Here is an 18824-nt window from a genome sequence, read left to right as displayed (position 1 = left end):
TGTGCCATTTTGGGTATAGAAGAGTTTTTAATAACTAAACCACAAACAAACAGGTTAAGCAACTAGCTTTTTTGCATTCCTGTACTGTCACCATTACTTTCTCTCATGGAAAATATGACTCACAAAAGCAACAAAACAAAAGAAAAAAAAGAAAAAAAACAAAAAAAAAAAACACCAAAAACAAAAACAAAGAGAAAGCTAGTGCAAACCCAAAATGATAATCATTAAGCAACACAGCAAAATATTTAACTTTTTCTTTTTTTCTTTTTTTTTTTTGGTGTACAATGGAATGTGTCTATGCAACCTCCCTCAAAATAACTTCACGGAACAGTTAATTACAATCACTTTTAAGTACTTGCACAGACATTCCTAACTACACCAAGACTTACAGAGAACTCTGGTTTACATCTTGTGTAATAGCGTAAGGAAAATCTAGTTTAAAAAAAGTAAGAAAGTTAATTTGCATTGTTGCAAGTGTTGCAAAGTAACAAAACCTGTCAAGTAATTCAAAACAAGTAACAAGTAGTATCCAGCCCAAATTGCTGACTAGATTTTTCTTAAAAAGCAACCCCCACCCACCTGTTAGAACCGAACTGTTAGAACTGAAAGATCACGTTTTAAGGTTTTTTCTGCCTTTTTTTTTTTTTAACAAATCTTTTGTCAGAAGCCCATTTCTACAAAAACAGCACTATCCCATTATGGTATTAAGTAAACTGTGGTCTCACCTGTATTAAAGGTTAGCATCATTTCTGTACATGTAAAATTATTGCTTTTTGGAAAAATATATTTAGCATGCTAGTTGTTTTTTTAACTCCATTTCCTGCCTTTACAAAATGTTACAATTTAAAAAAAAAACAAACAAACTAGTAAAGCTTTTGCAAAAATTTTCACAGAACATTTTCTTTCAAGGCAGCAGTAACTTTTGATAATGCATAAAATTATATGTGCAAAATCTGAAACTTTCAGAAATATTACCATCACACATAGTGTCACAGCAATAAGAAAAGAAAATATTTATATCTGTGGAATACATTTTTAATTGCTTACACTGCATGGTTTAACAACCTGTTATGTGCCACAACCCCACCTTGAAAACTTGCAGTTAAAGAGTTACTGTAGAAGAGGTATATAAAGCTTTTTTTTTCTTTTTTTTTTCCTAACACCACCAGTGATCACCAAGTACAAGACATGACACATTTATATGAACATTAACCTGCCACCACAAAAGAAGTTCCTCCTCTTTCCAGAACATCAGTGGGCCCAAGGCTGAACCAAAGGCAGGAACAGAGAGCACCTTATGGCCCCAGGGCTGCCTGAATCCATTCAGTGACACCTTTTCTCTTCCAAACAGACAGATCAGCGGTGTTAGACAGCTGAATGTTTTATTTTCTCGTTTTTATTAAGTGAAGACTTCCTTTGTGACCAGGTTGAAGAAAGTAGCCCTGTTACAAAAAAAAAAGGTCCTGAGAGTAAAACACAGAAGCCTGTTTTTTTTCTTAGTGTTCAACTAGCTTTTCTTTTCCAAAGCAGAATAGAAGCTTTTCTCGGGAAGTGTTTCAATTTCCATATTCACATACTATTAATGGTGCGCAGTCAAGAGCAAGAGCACTAGAAATGCAAGTGGTCCCCAAACTGTAATGAAACACACCATTGCAGAATGACGGTCTTTCTCTTTAGTCCCTTTAATCCTTCATCAAGCATTGCTTTCTCAGCACCGAATGCCACCTTTTCCCTGCACCCCCCATTCTTCAGCTCACTGTTGTTGTTTTGTTTTTTGTAATTTGCTTTTCAGCATGACAGGCAGTGGCAGTTTCATTAATTAATACTTCTCCAGTCCTCGAATCCACTGCTGTTTTTCAAATGTATCAAATAGTCATTGTGAGCATCAGGGAGGTTTTTGTTACAGTGCTTAACTTCTTCATGCTGTCCAAATCACATAAAGTTTAATTTTTCCAGTGTCTCAAACTTCTCTTGATTAATATAGATGCCTTGTGCCTCCACAGTGCTTGCCAACTCCACTGTTTATTATAAAGGAAATAAGGAACCGTGGGACTGATTAGTACGTCAATTTATATATATCTTGTGTAGCATCTTCATTTGTTTTAGGATGATTAACAGCACGGAGGCACCCCCCTCCTGGCAGAGCCTGCTCCCAGCCCGGCGCAGCTGCTCCCGGTGCGGCTCTGGCTGGCAGGGGATGCTCTGGAGGAGCGCGGGGGCTGCCGGGGCTCCTCCGCCCGGGATCTAGGTTCCCTTCCGGAGATGCAGCATGTGGGTGAGCTCTGCGCTGCTGTGGTCTCTGCCCTGCAAGAAGGACAACACGGGGAAAAGCTCATTCTCAGCCCTGCTTCCAGGCACGACCCTCCAGCAAGTTCTGCCGGCATTCGTTACCCTTCATTAGCATCATGTACATTCATCTTGACCCACCACGTGAGAACACTTCAGGGTTTGTTTTTTTAACGCATCTCCACCAAGAGCAAAGTGTGTTCAGGCCCATATAAAGTCCCATATAAAGATGGACTAGAACAAGAAGTAACAGGACCTGGCAGAGCAGGTCAGAGAAGGCTGAGAACAAGAAGGGAAAAAAGTGGCCTCCAAAAAGTGGAAATTACATGCTAGCCAAAAGGGATTCACAACTAGATCCGTGTCTTAAAAAGGCTGAAGTTTGAGGTCACAGAGGCAGCTCAATGAAGAAAAACTGAATTCTTGTGCAGGTCTGTCAAATGCTAAGGCGGCTTTTTTCCCCCCTTGTCATCTTCCTTTTATTTTCTTTGATAATTTTCATGAATAATTACCACTTTGAAAAAAAAATAGCAGGGATATTCTAAAATCAAGTGAAATTAAAGATAACATCATGAATAAGTGGGAGCCTGCAGCTCCCAAGGAAAGCTTTAAAATGACATTTAGAACATCACTGTCGGAACAATGCAGTTTACAATCCTGATCCTAAAACAACATGGCAAGATTAATCTTACATAAATGCATTATCCTTAAGCTAAAGTCTTGATGAAGTGAAACAGACCATTCTAAATTAATGCAACATAAAATACAGCACCCATGTAAAATCCAAGCAAGTTTCAAGCTGTGCCTATGGCAGCCCTCGAAATAGCTGAAGAAAGCCCAGCTCTGGTTGACATAATGTATTAAGTGCATCTCTTTTGTTAATAGATTTAGAAAATTCCTAATTAAACCTGGCTCGAGATTCATGACATTTACCAGTCAAAGTTTGGTTTTAAGTCGGAAAGATTTGCAACAAAATTAAAGAAAAAAAAAGCTGCTGTACAGACTGCAGTATATTTGAAATGTAGGAAACAGTAACTGAATGAGAGATGTGATAAAACTTCCTTAGTTGGATGCTGAATTTCCCGCAGTAAACTAAGAAAGATGCTTTACATTTTTGCGCAGCTGCATCATGCCTGAGAGACACAGCCACAATTCCAGGAGGAGGCATTCATCACTGGAATGCCTTGCATCGAACCGGCTCCACATACACGGGGGAGCACAGAGCAGAGCTTCACAGGGCTGGGGAGCAGGGAGGGAAGGGGAAGGGAGGGATGACAGGCCCCTTGCCCCACTCTCCCTGGGCAGAAGCTGGAAAAGGGGTGTAATTAGGGGCCCTCTTCTGGGATGGATGGCCTGTGAGGTGGTGAAGGCATGCCCTGCATATGTCATGGACCACAAAGCACAAGGGATCCAGGAGAAGGACAATCCATCCTCCCCACACCTGCAAGGACAGCGCAGAAGGGCTGGAGGTGCTGTGTGGCTGGGCTCCTCTCAGGTACAGCTGTGCTCCCAGTTTCACTGGCGAACAGAACCTTCAGGTGTGCCAAAACCCACCCAGGGGCTCACCCGCCTGTACTCACACCATCCCAAGGTATGGTCACATTTTGAACCAGCTGATACAGAGTTGGATTGAGCTCTTCCTGAAATAATTTTTTTCCCTTTTAAAAACTAGGCTTTCTTCACTTTCAGTGAAAAGCAGCAGATCTTTACATGAAACCTACAGCTTCCATGCCAAAAGCTGCTCTCATAGCAACTTCCAGGGCTTTTCTCCAGTTAACAGGAAAAACCCAGTTTATGTGCATGTTAATATGCTGGAGACAGATCACTGCATGACATTGAAGTAAACTGCAAGGAGCACAGATACCACTGCAGTTTGCTAGCAGGGGACAAGCGTTGGGACAAGAACTAGAGCTCCAAATCCTGTCTGTAATGCTCACAAAGTAACAGACGTACAGCACATGCATATTACTCAGATGCCAGTACAGCAGCCTCCATGGTTCCTTGATTGTTTGCATTATAATCTCCATATGTATGAACGAGACAAATTAGGTTGCCATTTATTTGTTCATTATCTATTATTTTGATTAATGGAATTCTTGTTCTCAGAATAACTATTTAAAAATAACATTTGCAATAATGAGGACTGAACTATTAATCATGATCTTTGGAAGAAACTCTGCAAGGAACTGGGGCAAGACATTTCATATGAACAAATGTCATAAACAGGACTTCTAACAGACAGTACTAGAATTTTGAGTGCAAGAAAACCCAAACCAGCCAAACTAAGAAACCAATAGTTTAAATAACTTTTTAATCTGGGTTATTTTTTTTTCCTCCTCCCTTTCTCTGCAAAGTTGCTTTAGGACAAGCAGAGCCATAGTGTTGCTGGACTATAAAAACAATACAGGTAACAGATGTCCCCAGCTTTTCCCCCAAGCTCCTTTACAACACACATATAGACATGTATATAGTGTTTTCTTGATGGCTCTTTCCAATCTTTCTATCCCCCAAGCTTGGGCTATTCATATTTACGTGATTTCAAGTATTGAATGCTGCAAGAAATAATTTTAAATACTTATAGTGGAGAAAATAAAGGTTTACGGACCCCTTAATGAAGGGTCACACAGTAGGTACAGGACCTACTGCACACCTGTCTTTCCAGTGAATGAGGCCCAAAAACTGGGGTGTCCACAGCTGTTTCACAAAAAAGGCTGATCACAGTCTTCTGGCATGGGGAAAGCTTCACCCAGAGAATTCAGGATACCCAAAAACAGTTTGGGTTTTTTCCCTGGGCTGCAGCTTCTAATTGATTTTCTGTAATAAAAGACTGATGTTCTCGAGAGGACAAAGGTTGGAGTTTTGGGGATTTTCCTTGTTTCACTCACACAGAAGATGGAAAACATGGTGTCTCTGCCTCCAGTGCTGCAAATATGGTTCACATACATATACACTCAATTAGAGAGAGCTCTCCCTCATTGCTAACCAGGAAATCAGGCCTTTTGAAAACCTGATTTCTTGTCCCTTAAAATTTTTAGAGAGTATTGATTGACACTGACAGAGCATACACTACATTCCTAAAGCAGGCCAGGTTTTTATACGGCTTTAAAAACGCAGAAGGAGTCAAAACGCACGGCGTACGCGTTAGAAACTGCCACCACTGCTGTCACCACAGTGAAAAAGCAGGCTCCAGACTGACTCCTGTACCTCTGGGAATTGGGCTTCTGGCTGCAGCATCAGGCAGTGCCTCTGAAATGACCCCATGCTTTAGGAGAGCCTTGCTTTGAGACACACACACGTGGTTGCAGGGCCCCTTCTGAAGGGGAGCCAGCTTTTGTCTTGTCATGTACGTGCAATTGGAGTGTACTCCCCGAATCCATGCCTGCTAAATCGTGTCTCTGGATGTTGCTTAAGAGTATTCCAAATTAAGATACATATTCATTGTGGATAAGCAAGTTTAATTATGTATATACTGGGATATTTAGCATTTATAAAAATATTCAGAATATTCAATATGTTTAATATGGCAGCTTTTCAAGAGAATCTATGTGACTTAGCACAGATTGTACTGACTTGGGGTATGTAATGAGCATTTTTTGTCCTTTAGAAAAAGAAGAGTAGGAAATATTCCAAAGTTCATGGGAAATTAATTTTATGTAAAAATGTCATTTGGTTGGGGTTTTTTTTAAAGCATTCAGGTAGAAATAAGAAACCACAATAAATAATGTTATGAATGAACATCTTATTTCCTACATTTCATTTATATTTCATTGGTGCTGATAACAAAGCATGAAATACAGCCCAGTGCTAATAGCAGCAAAACTGTGTGTTTGATCTTTTTTACACACTCCTATAGGTAACCTCCTTTTCACAGATGCTGAACACCTGCACCTCCTGTTGGTGGTTCACTACCCTAAAACAGGGTTCTTATTTAGACACCTAAATATAGATTTAGCTGGTTCATTTTTGTAAAAGCCTAGCTGTAAAACCTATTTTTAACATACTGGATTAGAATTATTCTGTGATAAAACTGCTATTCAATGTAGCACTGCTGTAAGCTACCATGCTGGGGGATTTTAAAAGCCCTGCTACCTAACATTGTTTCCTGAAGGAAACCTTTAGAGATGATCTGGCTGACTAGAGAAAGGAATGGCGGAACCGTGAAATACTAATGTTAATATTTTTACTCTTTAGCAGACTACTCAGGGGAAGCTATTTTACCTGTGAGGTGGAAACATTATGTAAAGTGAATCACTTCCACTTGACATCAAAAAAACCTCTCCTCCCTTCTCAAACTATCATAGAGGTAACTATTGTTTCTTGCTCGGAGCATGTGCATGGCACTTCTGTAACTTGAACTGACTTTACACCCTAAACTCTCATGAACAGATCTGTCCCCAATTAAGAAATGAAATGAAGACATGGAGTGACAACGTCTAAAGTGGGAAATGGTAATGTTAACGGAATGCTGCAGGCACCGTTCTCACTGCGAGCTCATTTCTGTGCTTCTAAAGGCCCCCACAGCTGCCTGTGGAAATGAGAGCATTCCCTGTGTAACGCCCAGGGACTGTGCAGGTGGAGTCTGCTGGGGCAGCACAATGCCTGCCTGCCACGAGAGCCAGCGAAACAGCAGACAACTGAGTAACTCCCCTGACACAGACGCCGACAAATCGAGACAAAGGCTGGTACCAAGGAGTAAGCAAGACAAAAGAAAGGGAACAATCTCCTGCAGGAGTGATCACACCGCATCTTCTGGGGAAGAAATACTGACTGGCACGAGATGAAGCCATTGGAGAAGCTAACCCCTACTCAGTGCTCTGCTGTACTGAGAGACGCTGTACTTTCATCAAATGCTTTGAAGGCAGACTGGCAGATAGAGAGAGCGAGCTACCTTTGCCATGGAAGAAGTTAGTCAATAAATTCTGGCATGACAATAGTTTACAAAGACAAGATTAGGAGTCAATTAATTGTGTGGCAATATAACCCAAATTACAAAGAGAACCCAGATGTGGTCTGAGATGCCACATTTCTTTTTGGATATATATATGGCCATTCCAGAGTTTTCTGGAAATGTATTTCCAAATGTGACCTTATATTGTCTTCTAAAAGAAAGCCCATATTCCTTCAGAATGTGATCTCAACTACACATGAGGAGAGAAAACCATGAGCATGAAAAGATGAAAGAGTACCACACTGAGGAGAACCAAAGACTAGCTGAGCGAGTTGGCAGAGCTGCAGTGTTTCACTCTGTTACACTGACTGTGTCTGTGGCCCTGTTATTCAGAGATGTGTCCCTGCACAGTTTTATCAGATAAGCATCGTAAGACGGACACTGCAACGTAACTTTGCAATTACTGTCCCACAAAAGCATAGCAAACACTGCCCACAACAACTGAAGTGCTATGCCATCTTGGAAACTTTATGAGAATTGCTGGCCACTCCTATGGCTTGGTATCAATTCATACACTCCTGTGACAGAGGTTGGGTTCTCCATGCAGCCTTTGGGCCAGAAAGATGCAAGGGCAAAGAGAAGGTGCCAAGAGTCTTCATGAAGGGTGCAGCACATGAACTAGGCAGTGCAGTGGTACCCAGTGAGAATGTATACTGAGCAAGTAGAAACCAATTCCTAAACTTCATCGTGTTGGAGATGCATTCTCTAAGCACGGCTAAAAGCACCTGCAACAGTTTAGTAAGAGACGGGAGGACAGGGGCTACTATAGTGAAAATTAAACTAAGAACGAGGATGAAAGGAAAAGTGAGTGATGCTGGAAGCAGTTTCACAATGGAACGGAAGTGCCCATGAGAAGGTGTGCTCTGAAACAAACCTGCCAAGCTGGAAATAGAATGGGAAGGTCCAGGCTATGACACTATTCTCCAACGACGTAAGATACACAAAACAAGTTGTGTTTCAGTTTAATGATTTTCTATGTAACAGCTTTGTCAGGTATAATTCAGAGCTCTGAGAAGTGTTGGTTAAGACAGGAAACTGTATACTAGAAACAGGAAAGCACACTAACAGAGTCCATGGAAACTGGTGGGTGAGAGCTTTTCAAAGTCAGATACTGGGTATCAGGGTGCAAATACTCTTCAGAAAAATATAGACTAAACGTTAGTTGTCTTGTTGAAGCAGAAAACGTGTTAATTGTAAAAGCAAATTTCCAGGAATTCTTTATGTACTATCTCACCATTACACATCAGTGCGCATTACAGAATTACTCATCTCACTCAGTCCCCAAGTAAGCCAGTAACATGTTTATTTAAACACTAACTACCTGCTTTAAAATTAACTGACTCTCTATATATCAGATTCTGATAAAATGCTTTAAAAATTTAAGAGCTAAAAATTAAGCAATACCATTATTATTTATACACGTTATAAAACAGTCAGTGCTTTAGTGATGAGTATCACTGTGCAATTTTTTCCCAGCTACCACATTAAAAACCAAACACCCAATTAATTGTAAAACATACTTGTTTTGGGGCATCTGCGGAGGTGGTGTGAACTTCAGTACCTCGGAGTCCATTAGACTCAAAAACCACTGTGGGAACAAGGGGGCTTGTTAACAGATGAACATCCAAGCTTCGTTAGCGTGTGTACATTATTTGAGACCATTACAGATTATCCACGTTCAAAAAAAGACACCAGCTCCTAGCCTGTGGCCGGAAAATACCAATTTACCGTAACACTTACTGTAAGAGAGTGTGCTAATGGCAGCCTAGGGCCACTGCCCTTTTTAATTCAGACTTCAGCGCTGAAGAAAGCAATCACTGACAACATTAATTATCAGTGTATGTGTAAAGGGACCCTCTTCTTGCATTACTTACCATTTGGCTTCTGTCATTTTGCATCAGACTGGCTTATGTATGCATCATTCACACTTTTGAGGAGAAACCTGCTACTCTCACTGTCTCATGCAATGCTCAGGAGGGCTCACCACACTGGTGGCTTCAGCGTCCGCCAGCCTCAACCACAGACCGTGGCAGGTTAAAAAAGGCTGGCAGGAATTTCCCATTTTAGGGCTGACCAGTGTCAGGGAAAATCTCGTTTCCCACAAAAACGTTCCTGTCAACAGCAACGATGAGGCAAAACAAAGCCTTATGTTGTGCTGAAAGGGGTACTTTGATTTCAATTTGTGCTGGTGGCAACAGAATTCATTAGCATATTCATTTCTGAGTACCCTACTCTCTAATTAAAATAAAACATTTGCAAACAGACTTATCTTAAATGCATTGCAATTTTATGGAGTTCGGGCAGGGATCAGGTAAGCAATATTTGGAGAACAAGAGCAGTAGTCATAAAAATAAAAAACATGTCTATTAGATTTAGGTACTGGAATTACTTAGGCTAACATGGTACGTGAAATGTAATTCTTAGCATTTTGTTAGCTGAATCTGAAAGCAGGCAAGTGAGAAATGGAGAAAGCAATAGCGAGTGTGAAAAGATACCTGTGTGGGACCTCTGATGAGTCCTGAGGAGGCTGGGTTGGGTAAAGCATTTTCCACATTCTCTGCAGACACAGTCTCCTTGGCGTGTTTGTGTCCTGAGCATCCCTGTAGTCAGGAGAGAGGGAGGGAATGGGGGGTGCTGGTGGGGGGAGGGAAGTGGGGAGGGGAGAGGAGAGAGGAAAGATGAGAAGAAAACATTATGCCAGAAGAAAACATCATTAGTATGTCTAATGTGTCATTATGTGAGGCTACCTTCAGGCCCTGGATGACAACTGTCAGCCTTCATCTAGGCACTGGCTGACAGGCCAGGCACACACAGGACTGCAAGAATGCATAAATTACATTGAATTAAAAAATGCTCCCCATGATGTGCCCGCACCAGGACTGGCATGTCAGGTGTGCGCTTTTCAGAGCAGCTGGATCCACTTCTCAGCCATCACCCAGCTTTGTCAAGCAGTACATCAGGCAAATCAAAGTGACTCCAGCGTGGCGGAGACAAGTCACATGGATAATAGGAATTGAGTAGGACCAGAGCCCGACTGTCCCCCCCAGGCGGCAATACCTCAGAGACAAATGCAGAGCGAGCGCAGCCATCGCAGACTGATCAAACCTTTCGCCCCTGCCTACCTGCCTGCCGGTGCTGCTCTGACCCCAGACCTCTGAGGCACAGACGAAAGACATCTGTGAATGAAAGTGTCATTCCGGACATTTTGAGCTGGTAGCAGCACAGCAGCCTTCTCCCAGCCCTGGGTAAACATGTTTTCTAGGCCATTAGCATTTGTGGAAAACCGCTCAAACCTCTCCTTTTTCTCCAAAGGTCAGTTTACAGCATCTGACTTAAAGGGCTGGTCTTTGTCTTTTTGCTGCTGATCAAAAAAGACACATTTGACTTTTATTGGGCTTTTTTATTATTTAAAAAAATGTTTGAACATCATCTTTTCTATTTTGGTAAAACACCCTCTTTGGAAGAAAAGAGTTGATGTTTCCATTTGTCACTGGAATACTTTGGCTTTTAAAGAAATTCGAGAGGGATGTGAACAGAAGTGAAGTTTCAGCTTTTCTTTCATATTCCTCCCCTCCCCCCAGTTACAACATTTAAAAAGAATAAAATTGTGACCAAAAAAGTGGCAACAGAAAACTGAAAAAGCAACTGAAGGATGCCACAAGATTAATCCAAAATATGGATGCTGCATCTGAAAATGAATGGAGAAGAAGACAGCTGCCATTTACTCTGCTAGTATGACACCAAGAAACCTGGGATGATTCACCAGACCATATACTGCAAAGAAATGTCCTGCTGCAAAAAAAACCCTCCAAACAAACACCCCACTCACAGATTGTTTTCTTCTTTTATAATAGCACCTCCTGCAGATGGCAGCACAGTCTGCATAATGCACCTGAATACTCACAAAATTAAGTTTCTGACCGTCAAATACAAGATCATGATTTGGGGAAAAATCCAGATCAGGTACACACACACAAAAAAAAACCCCAAACAAACAAACAAACAAACTCTAGGAAAAAAAATCCCTACCAAAAAAAATTTTAAAAAATCATGTAAGTGTTCTAAACATCAAGGAGAACTTTACTGAACTGTAACAGGATGGGTTTGCCTTGTGAGGAAGGCAGGATTAAAGGTGGATTTCTGAGCTGTTAGGAGCATTTCTCCCCTCACTGCCCAGAACTGTAGCTGCAAGCTGGAAAGCAAAGCTGAGGGAAGTGTGTGGAGGAACCAGCTGTGGCCTTTGCAGCAGTGCCAGGCTGACTGTGGACAGGCAGGGACTGGCAGAGCAGCTTTGTGAGGCCAGGAGAGCTGGGTTCCTCAGGTCATCGTTCTGACACCTCTGGAAAGACAATTAATCCCTCTGTAACTCACATTTCCTTCTGTTGAAGGGGAATACACTTAGCAGCCATCACCCATCTGATCCACCAGCCTTCATAGAAGCACCTCTCCCACCCATGAGGGAAGGTTGAGCATGCTGTCTATAAACCAATGTACAAACACCAAGGATGAGTGGGTTAAGACTTCCACTGAGCCCCTCCCTAGCACTCATTTCATGGGAGTTATTCAATAAGCAGGTGGAAAAAAATGGATTGCTTCCAGGTGTATTTGCCATTGTTGCATTTCCCAGGTAGCACCAGAAGGCTTTTGATAGTTCAGAGGCTTGAGCCATGGGTGTGAGTCATCACTCAGGTTATCCTCTAGGTGAACAAAAGGGGGGGATGACTACAGGTGTTAGACAATTCAGGTAAAGGAACACCGCTGTGTGAATGGCGGCTCCTGTGAAATCCATCCTCAAAGCTGGTCTCAAAGGAGCCCCGAAGAAAGAATGCATCTGCTGCCATAACCAACCCTTTCCTAATATATAAATGGCATGAATAAAATAAATAACCTCTATTAAATGTAACAGTAAGATTCTCTCCACAGGCATTTCAGAAGACTGGGAAGTGCGAAACAAACCTAGCCTAGCACAGCAAGCTTCATGTTTGCAGCTGTATCACAGCAGTACACACAACAACTCTCTTCCAAGGACACACTGGAACAAACACAAACATCAAAGAAAGGATCCCAAAAACAAATGCAGCCACTCAAAAGGAAGTTGAACACTGTACTACCACACACTAAAACAATCTAGTGTGATCTAAGATGACATCATATACCAAAAACCCCAAGGAAAGTCTATTGGGAATATTCAACTGAGGGGAAAAAACATGACAAATAGTATACATAATCCAGATTTTTGGATGTCCTTTATGTCATAATTGCCATATTCACATTACAGTATTAAAGCTAAATGGGATGATAAATACTGACTCAGAGAACTCAGCCTATCTAGAGCCATATGTTATTTCAGATGAAGTTCAATTACCCTCCTCTGTTTGCAGTTGGTAGGATCTCGTTCCTTTTGCCTGAAGCAGCTTTTTATTTGAGTGCTATGAAAAACAGCCGTCATGCCAATTGGTTTGGAGAAACATCAGCAACCTGGAAGTTGTATATAAAACCAAGACAAGCTACATTAAAAAAAAAGAGGTTTCAAATTCTGAAAACTTGATTGCTATAAAACACTTGGAATGAAAGAAGAGGTTTCAAAGCAGAGATGGGCACTAAATAACTTCCAGTTACAGTGTCTCTAGAAATCACTGCCCAGCAAAAACATTTTGGCAATAAAATCCCTCTTTTAAAAGGCAGGTAAACAGAGACCTCTTTAAAAACCCTGCCCCTATTTTACTTTGTTCTGAAAGTCATCATGAATTTTCTGGTCCTCGCCTTCACTTAGTCATCTTCTATTTCCTAGCTTTTACTGTTTTTCTCTTATCCCTCCTAACGTGGCTGGGAGCTCACTGGATCAGTAAGATTTCTCTGAGCAGGCTGACACAATGTACTATTAAATAACATCATGGAGGGCATCCACGCGAAGGTACCCCAAGTTGGGGGTGGTACAATTAACTGGTACTTAGAGCAGGAAGTGGGCAGGGAGAAACTTTGGACAACAATCCACTGGGATGGCGAAAGCAAAGCCAACTGGACAAAAAACCCCCTAAGGAACACTGAAACTGTAGTTTCAGACACTGAGCATGTCTTCCTGTGCTTCCTTAACAAAACCCTAATGTTGGTTGCAATGATCATGCAGGCCCTAAGCTCCTGCAAAATGATCTGCTCAATAAATAACAGGCCCCTATGCAGCACCACCTTTGGAGTGACTGAGCAGAACTGACAATGGAGGCGGCTGAGAGGTGCAACTCACTCATGGACTATGTCAGGCAGATTCTGCCCTCCTGTCTCCTCCAAAAGGCCTTCCACCAAGACCTGACATAACACTCTGGGCTCCTTCCTTGCCTCAACTTGCACACACCTTCTGGGCCCCAGACCACAGCTGTCCTTAAGAACAGCAGCTTCCAAGGGTCCTGGATTTTGTACCACTTGCAAAAGAACCATTTCACACATGCTTTTGACAAAACAGAGTGTATTATGTCAAGGGAGGACACCAGAAAACCGGCCCAGAATATGTGCTCTTTTCATGAGAGTTGACTGGCACGACTTCTACAAAAAGAAGAAAGGTATAAAAAGTAGCACAGTTTACAAGTGGTAAAAGGTGAGACTACGGCTCCAATTCTCCTCCCCTACAGACATGCACACATCTCATGTGTAAAACAATCAGTGTGATTTTCAGTTTCCTCTGAGACAAACTAATTCTGGCAGATCATCAGAAGAGCATGGTTTCAAATGCAAATACGTAGGTGTATTTTTACTTACACGGCTGTTGAACATTTTAGTCCCCAAACTTTGAAACTGGTTATTTGCACAACTGATTTTTCTGCTTATGTGAATTAACAGGCACACATTCAGCTCTACCTCTTTTTAATCATAAGCATAAAAAAAGATCAAAAGACTAATTTGAAAAATACTTGGTAGCCTTTGATATGGACAAGGAAGATCTTAAGACTTTTGTCAAGAAAGACAAAGGATACTGACAAGCGATTATCATCACTCTGTGTTGTTGGAAGACTTGTTTGCAGACAAAATTGAACAAAACCTCCAAAATAACATCACAGATAAGCCCCAGAGGATGTTTATTTTGCCTGAAGGAAAAAGATGATGATGTGTGCCAGCACCAGCATATCAGGGGGATCTTCCTGTGACAGCACATCTGTGTAACTCTAGCCTGCTTGAAGCAAGAGGACAAAGGAACAGCAGTACTCCAGGTGGAACCAGATACATTTAACCTGCGACAGAAATGTCACACAGTGCACGAGGGGGGATGCTGCAATGTTAAGAGAGCAGTAAACAAACCTATTCAAGCCTATCCAGCAATGATAAAAACAGTGAACTTGTAATCCTAGCTGTTAAGGCAGAGAAGGAAAAAACTGGGAAACAGCATGTCATGGTTCTGAACAAAGAAGGAACAAACAAACTACATCCTCAGCAATGGAAGAGCTTGTTAAAATCTTACCTGTGTGATCTAGGACAGGGCTGTTGGCACCACAGGTTTGGTACAGTGAAGCAAGGTCCTTTGGAATGTATGTTTTAAAGATATTTAAAATGTCCAAATGTTTCTCATGCCCATCTGATGCCAGATCCTGTTTGCTGGAGTGTAAAGCCGGAGGAACTCCCACGGCACCAGGCTGAGGCTGCAGCACTGGACTGGCTCGTGCTACTGCTGTGCAGTTTGCCAATGTCCTCATCTCATTTCCAGCCTTCACATGAGGCTCCCTCTGAGGCACGGACGGCTCTTCGTGTTTAGGGTACTGCTCACTCTTACACAGGGGGTGGTACTGCAGCGGGGGGGTGAATTTGGCCTTCATGGAGTCGGATGCACAGTGCTTACCTGGAGAGGCAAAACCAGTACTTCCTCGAGGAACCACGTACTTTTCCACTTGCTTACTGTTGGTGGGCTGCGTGCTAGGCCGGGATATCACTGTTTGAGTAGGTGTTACGCTTCTGCCGTAGGTTCCCATTTGTGGGAGTTTGGAATTTGCTTCGTATTTGCTTTTTTGTTGCGCTGCTATGCTGTACTGCTCCTGGGAATGGTTTAACTTGGGCTGTCTGTACCCATCCATGCCTGACACACGTGAAGCACAATGGCTGAGTGTGTGACTGTCCTTTGACGGATGCGTACTCCCGGGCTTTGCAGCCATCCCGACAGAAAGGGAGCTGGGCTTGGAACCTGGCAACGCACTTGGCACTTGAGTACGTGTAAATCTGGCAATGGGCAAAGGCTGGCATTCCTTCCCACCAAGAACAGGAGGGGGGCCAGTGCGCCCACTCCTCGCCAGAAAGACCAGGTTGGTTTTAATACTCTTGAATCCGTTTTGTTGAACCCATGGGGGTACCATCGAGTTACAGCTGATTTTGTGCAAAATTCTTTTGTGCATCCACAGGACTTCAGGGTAGTAGGTCTTGTGACTGCAGAAAGGACATGGGTAGACAATTAAAGCAGCCTGCAAGGATGTATTGAGATATTTATTGCATGAATTATCCCTTGTTGATTTTTCACTCAAATCCAGTGGAGCTACCTCTAGAGCTTCAGCATCTTTTTCTATCAGAGGATGCTCCCTGTGCAAGTCTAGCAAATTTTCTCTAGCACGACTAGCCTGCACTTCAAGTGATGTTTTCAAGTCCATGACCATGTCTAAAGATGCCTGGCCCATCCCAGAAGCAAAGCTAGCAACGTGACTGGAGCAAGAAAGCCCTTGGCTGTGATGAAATACTGGCATCTTTATGTCTGCAGAACCTTGATGTTTTGAATAGGGTTCCTTGATGACACTCTCCAGTGCTGAGACCAGAGCAGGAATCTCTGGTTTAGATTCCCTGGCCTCATTATCTCTGGCATTGAGGCCTCCCAGCTTTGGGAGTTCATCCAACTGAGATGTTATCATTGGAGTTTCCTCTTCAGGGAAGTTGCAGTGGTATGGCTTTCCATCTGAATGGGAGAAACAAAAAAACATCATTGTCATTTTACATAGAAAGGAGCCCAAAAGACAAAGAAGAATTCAAGATTAGAAGAGGACAAACTTTGGTATTACTATGTTAATGATGTGCTACAGACCAAATGTACTGTATGAGCAAGAAAATCTTGAAATAAGACACAACAGTTCAATTCACTTTTAAAGATGACTGCATAGTCTGGATAAACTCTCTAGTACTGCATGTTCATGACATTTTGAAGAAAAAACAATAACATACCCATGTTAAAATTCTGGGACTGTGAGAAAAATAAACAAATCTGCAACCATTTAATGCTTTAACAAAAGCAAAGATAATGGAGCCAGATAAAGCTGACCTAGTTAAAGGTCTGTCAGTGCTTCCATTACAAGCCCCTATTTTCAAAGGGTTTATAACTCAGCAATAAAAACTGGCTCCACACGGAAACCAACCATATAAGCAGGTGTAGCACACAGAATAAATTGCCCGCTTAAGGGAGACTTTTGCAGTGGCCAAGTATAAAAGATGAGTTATAGAGAATGTAAATTTTGAATTTTCTGTCCTTTAGTTTAAAGCAGGTATTTTTCTTCTGGTTTCTTTAATTTTTTTTTCTTTATAATATACGTTTATGTTTGAGTCAAACTTCAGGAAAACTTTGTGACTGCTCAATCCATAGGAAGATAAGAACCCAACATTTCAGCCATTCAGATTACAGAATTCAAAACACACTTTTAATTTTCCTCCTTTTCTTTTTCACTTCTCAGCTCTCCAGAGTAAATTTATCCACCTAACATATGTCCTGGAAAGGGAGCATACTGGCCAGTAATTAAAACTGTTTAGGGTGAAAGAGAAGAGTAGGAATTGTTTTGCTGGGAGTGTGGCTACATCTGCCTGCTCTCCCAGTGCTGACCTCTGAGAGCCACTGATGAAGCCAATGAATCCCTTTAAATCAGTTCACAGATCAATTCCACAGAGATTTTCACCACAGCAGTAATGCTTACTGCACTGAATCCATTTAGCATGTAACTGAATTGAATCATCTGACAAACTTTCAGTTTCAATTAACACGCAGTTAATGAGCCACTGCCAGGCAAGTATAAGGAGACCGTGCTCCATCTAAAACGTCACCAGTCCAAAGTGATCACACACCCATAGGAGGGGTGAGAAGAGGAAAGGAGTGAACTGCTCTAGAGCTGCATATCCTCTCACATCAGCGCAGAAAAGCCAGCCCTTCAGAGAAGCGAGCGCCGTTCGTTCATTAGCGCAGGGCACTGCCACAGGCATTATTCTGCAATGGAAGAGCCACGCTGTTGGCTGGAGCTGCTCTGCACATAAAGTCTACTTATCCTCACCTTCAATTCAAGCAAAAACACTCTTAAACGTTTTGTTTAATTCGAGGTAATTAGGTTAAAAATAACCTATAGGTTTGCAGCCTTGCAGGTCTGAATGCTCACTCTGCTAAGATCATTTTCCTTTCAAACTCTGCAAGGGGGTATATTCAGGGGGAAAAAAATCCCGGCAACCCAGAAACTTGTTTTTCCTGTGTTGCAGGCGACAAGGTTTTGGGAAAGCACGTGCCCAGCACCACTAGCCAAATTTACAGTTTGAAACAAAGACACTGCATGCAGCAGTGAAATCTGACACTGCACATCTGTGTTGTTTTCAAAGTATATCTGTCAAAGCTCAAAAATACTTGTGCTCTTAAATAAGATTTTAAGGCTTCTCTTTATGAGCACAAGGAGTGGCTGCTTTGATCATTGTAGTAAATAACAAAGCACAGCAAAAACAAATCCTTTGGTTGCAGCAGTACTCAGTGGAGAGAGAACCGGCCTGCTGGCTGTACTGGGCAGAGGAGGGAGGTGGGAGACCACTGCCAGCCCCATTTCAGGAGCTACACAGCTGGGAGGCTCTTGGTCCACCTCTGCAGCTGTGATGAAGTGGGGCATCAGCAGCATGGTATTGGCAACTCCCAGGGTGCTCTGAGTACCCACAGACATTCGTGCATACTTTCCTGTTTGGTCAAAATCTATGTACCAAGCTCTTTCAGCAAGGTGGACAAGTCAGACTGTGGGAGGTGGCACATCTCAGATCTGAGCTTGGTCTTTAGGTCTGGACTGTTCAGTTTAGGCAACTCCCAGGGTGCTCTGAGTACCCACAGACATTCGTGCATACTTTCCTGTTTGGTCAAAATCTATGTACCAAGCTCTTTCAGCAAGGTGGACAAGTCAGACTGTGGGAGGTGGCACATCTCAGATCTGAGCTTGGTCTTTAGGTCTGGACTGTTCAGTTTAGGTCTGTACCTGGGGAGGGAGGAGGAGCAGAAAGCAGACAGCCAGCCCACAGTCCCCTGTGCTCCCCATAAAGCCTGGGACTGCAAATTTTGAGGTGGATGCAGGCCTTTTTTCCCTATTTCCTAGTGTATCCATCTATGAAAAAGAGATTTTTTTCAGGTGGAAAACATAACAGAGCAGGAAAATGATGAAGACATTTCTGAGGTGTATAGGCCTGCAGCTGGCTCCACACGGAAACCAACCATATAAGCAGGTGTAGCATACAGAATAAATTGCCCGCTTAAGGGAGACTTTTGCAGTGGCCAAGTATAAAAGATGAGTTATAGAGAATGTAAATTTTGAATTTTCTGTCCTTTAGTTTAAAGCAGGTATTTTTCTTCTGG

The 18824-nt window shown here is 42.3% G+C and overlaps 1 protein-coding gene across 3 annotated transcripts in view; it reads right to left on the bottom strand.

The window, feature by feature from the left end:
* Positions 1 to 1271: 1271 nt before the first annotated feature.
* Positions 1272 to 18824, bottom strand: part of ZNF516 (zinc finger protein 516) — a 101299-nt gene continuing 83746 nt past the window's right edge. For 2 of the 3 annotated variants that reach the window (XM_005419353.2, XM_031055630.1), the window contains exons 3-6: positions 14679 to 16148; positions 9727 to 9831; positions 8752 to 8819; positions 1999 to 2304 (exon numbers count right to left, since the gene is read on the bottom strand). In XM_005419353.2, the coding sequence (XP_005419410.1) occupies positions 2245 to 2304; positions 8752 to 8819; positions 9727 to 9831; positions 14679 to 16148 (1703 nt within the window). In that variant the 3' untranslated portion in view covers positions 1999 to 2244. Of the gene's footprint in view, positions 2305 to 8751; positions 8820 to 9726; positions 9832 to 14678; positions 16149 to 18824 lie in introns of all 3 variants that reach the window. The other variant, XM_031055631.1, reaches the window with a different exon arrangement.

The sequence above is a fragment of the Geospiza fortis genome, unplaced genomic scaffold (assembly GCF_000277835.1).
Source record: "Geospiza fortis unplaced genomic scaffold, GeoFor_1.0 scaffold206, whole genome shotgun sequence".
NCBI lineage: Eukaryota > Metazoa > Chordata > Aves > Passeriformes > Thraupidae > Geospiza > Geospiza fortis.
The sequence above is the reverse complement of the archived record's forward strand: the minus strand, read 5'-3'. Positions and strand labels throughout refer to the sequence as shown.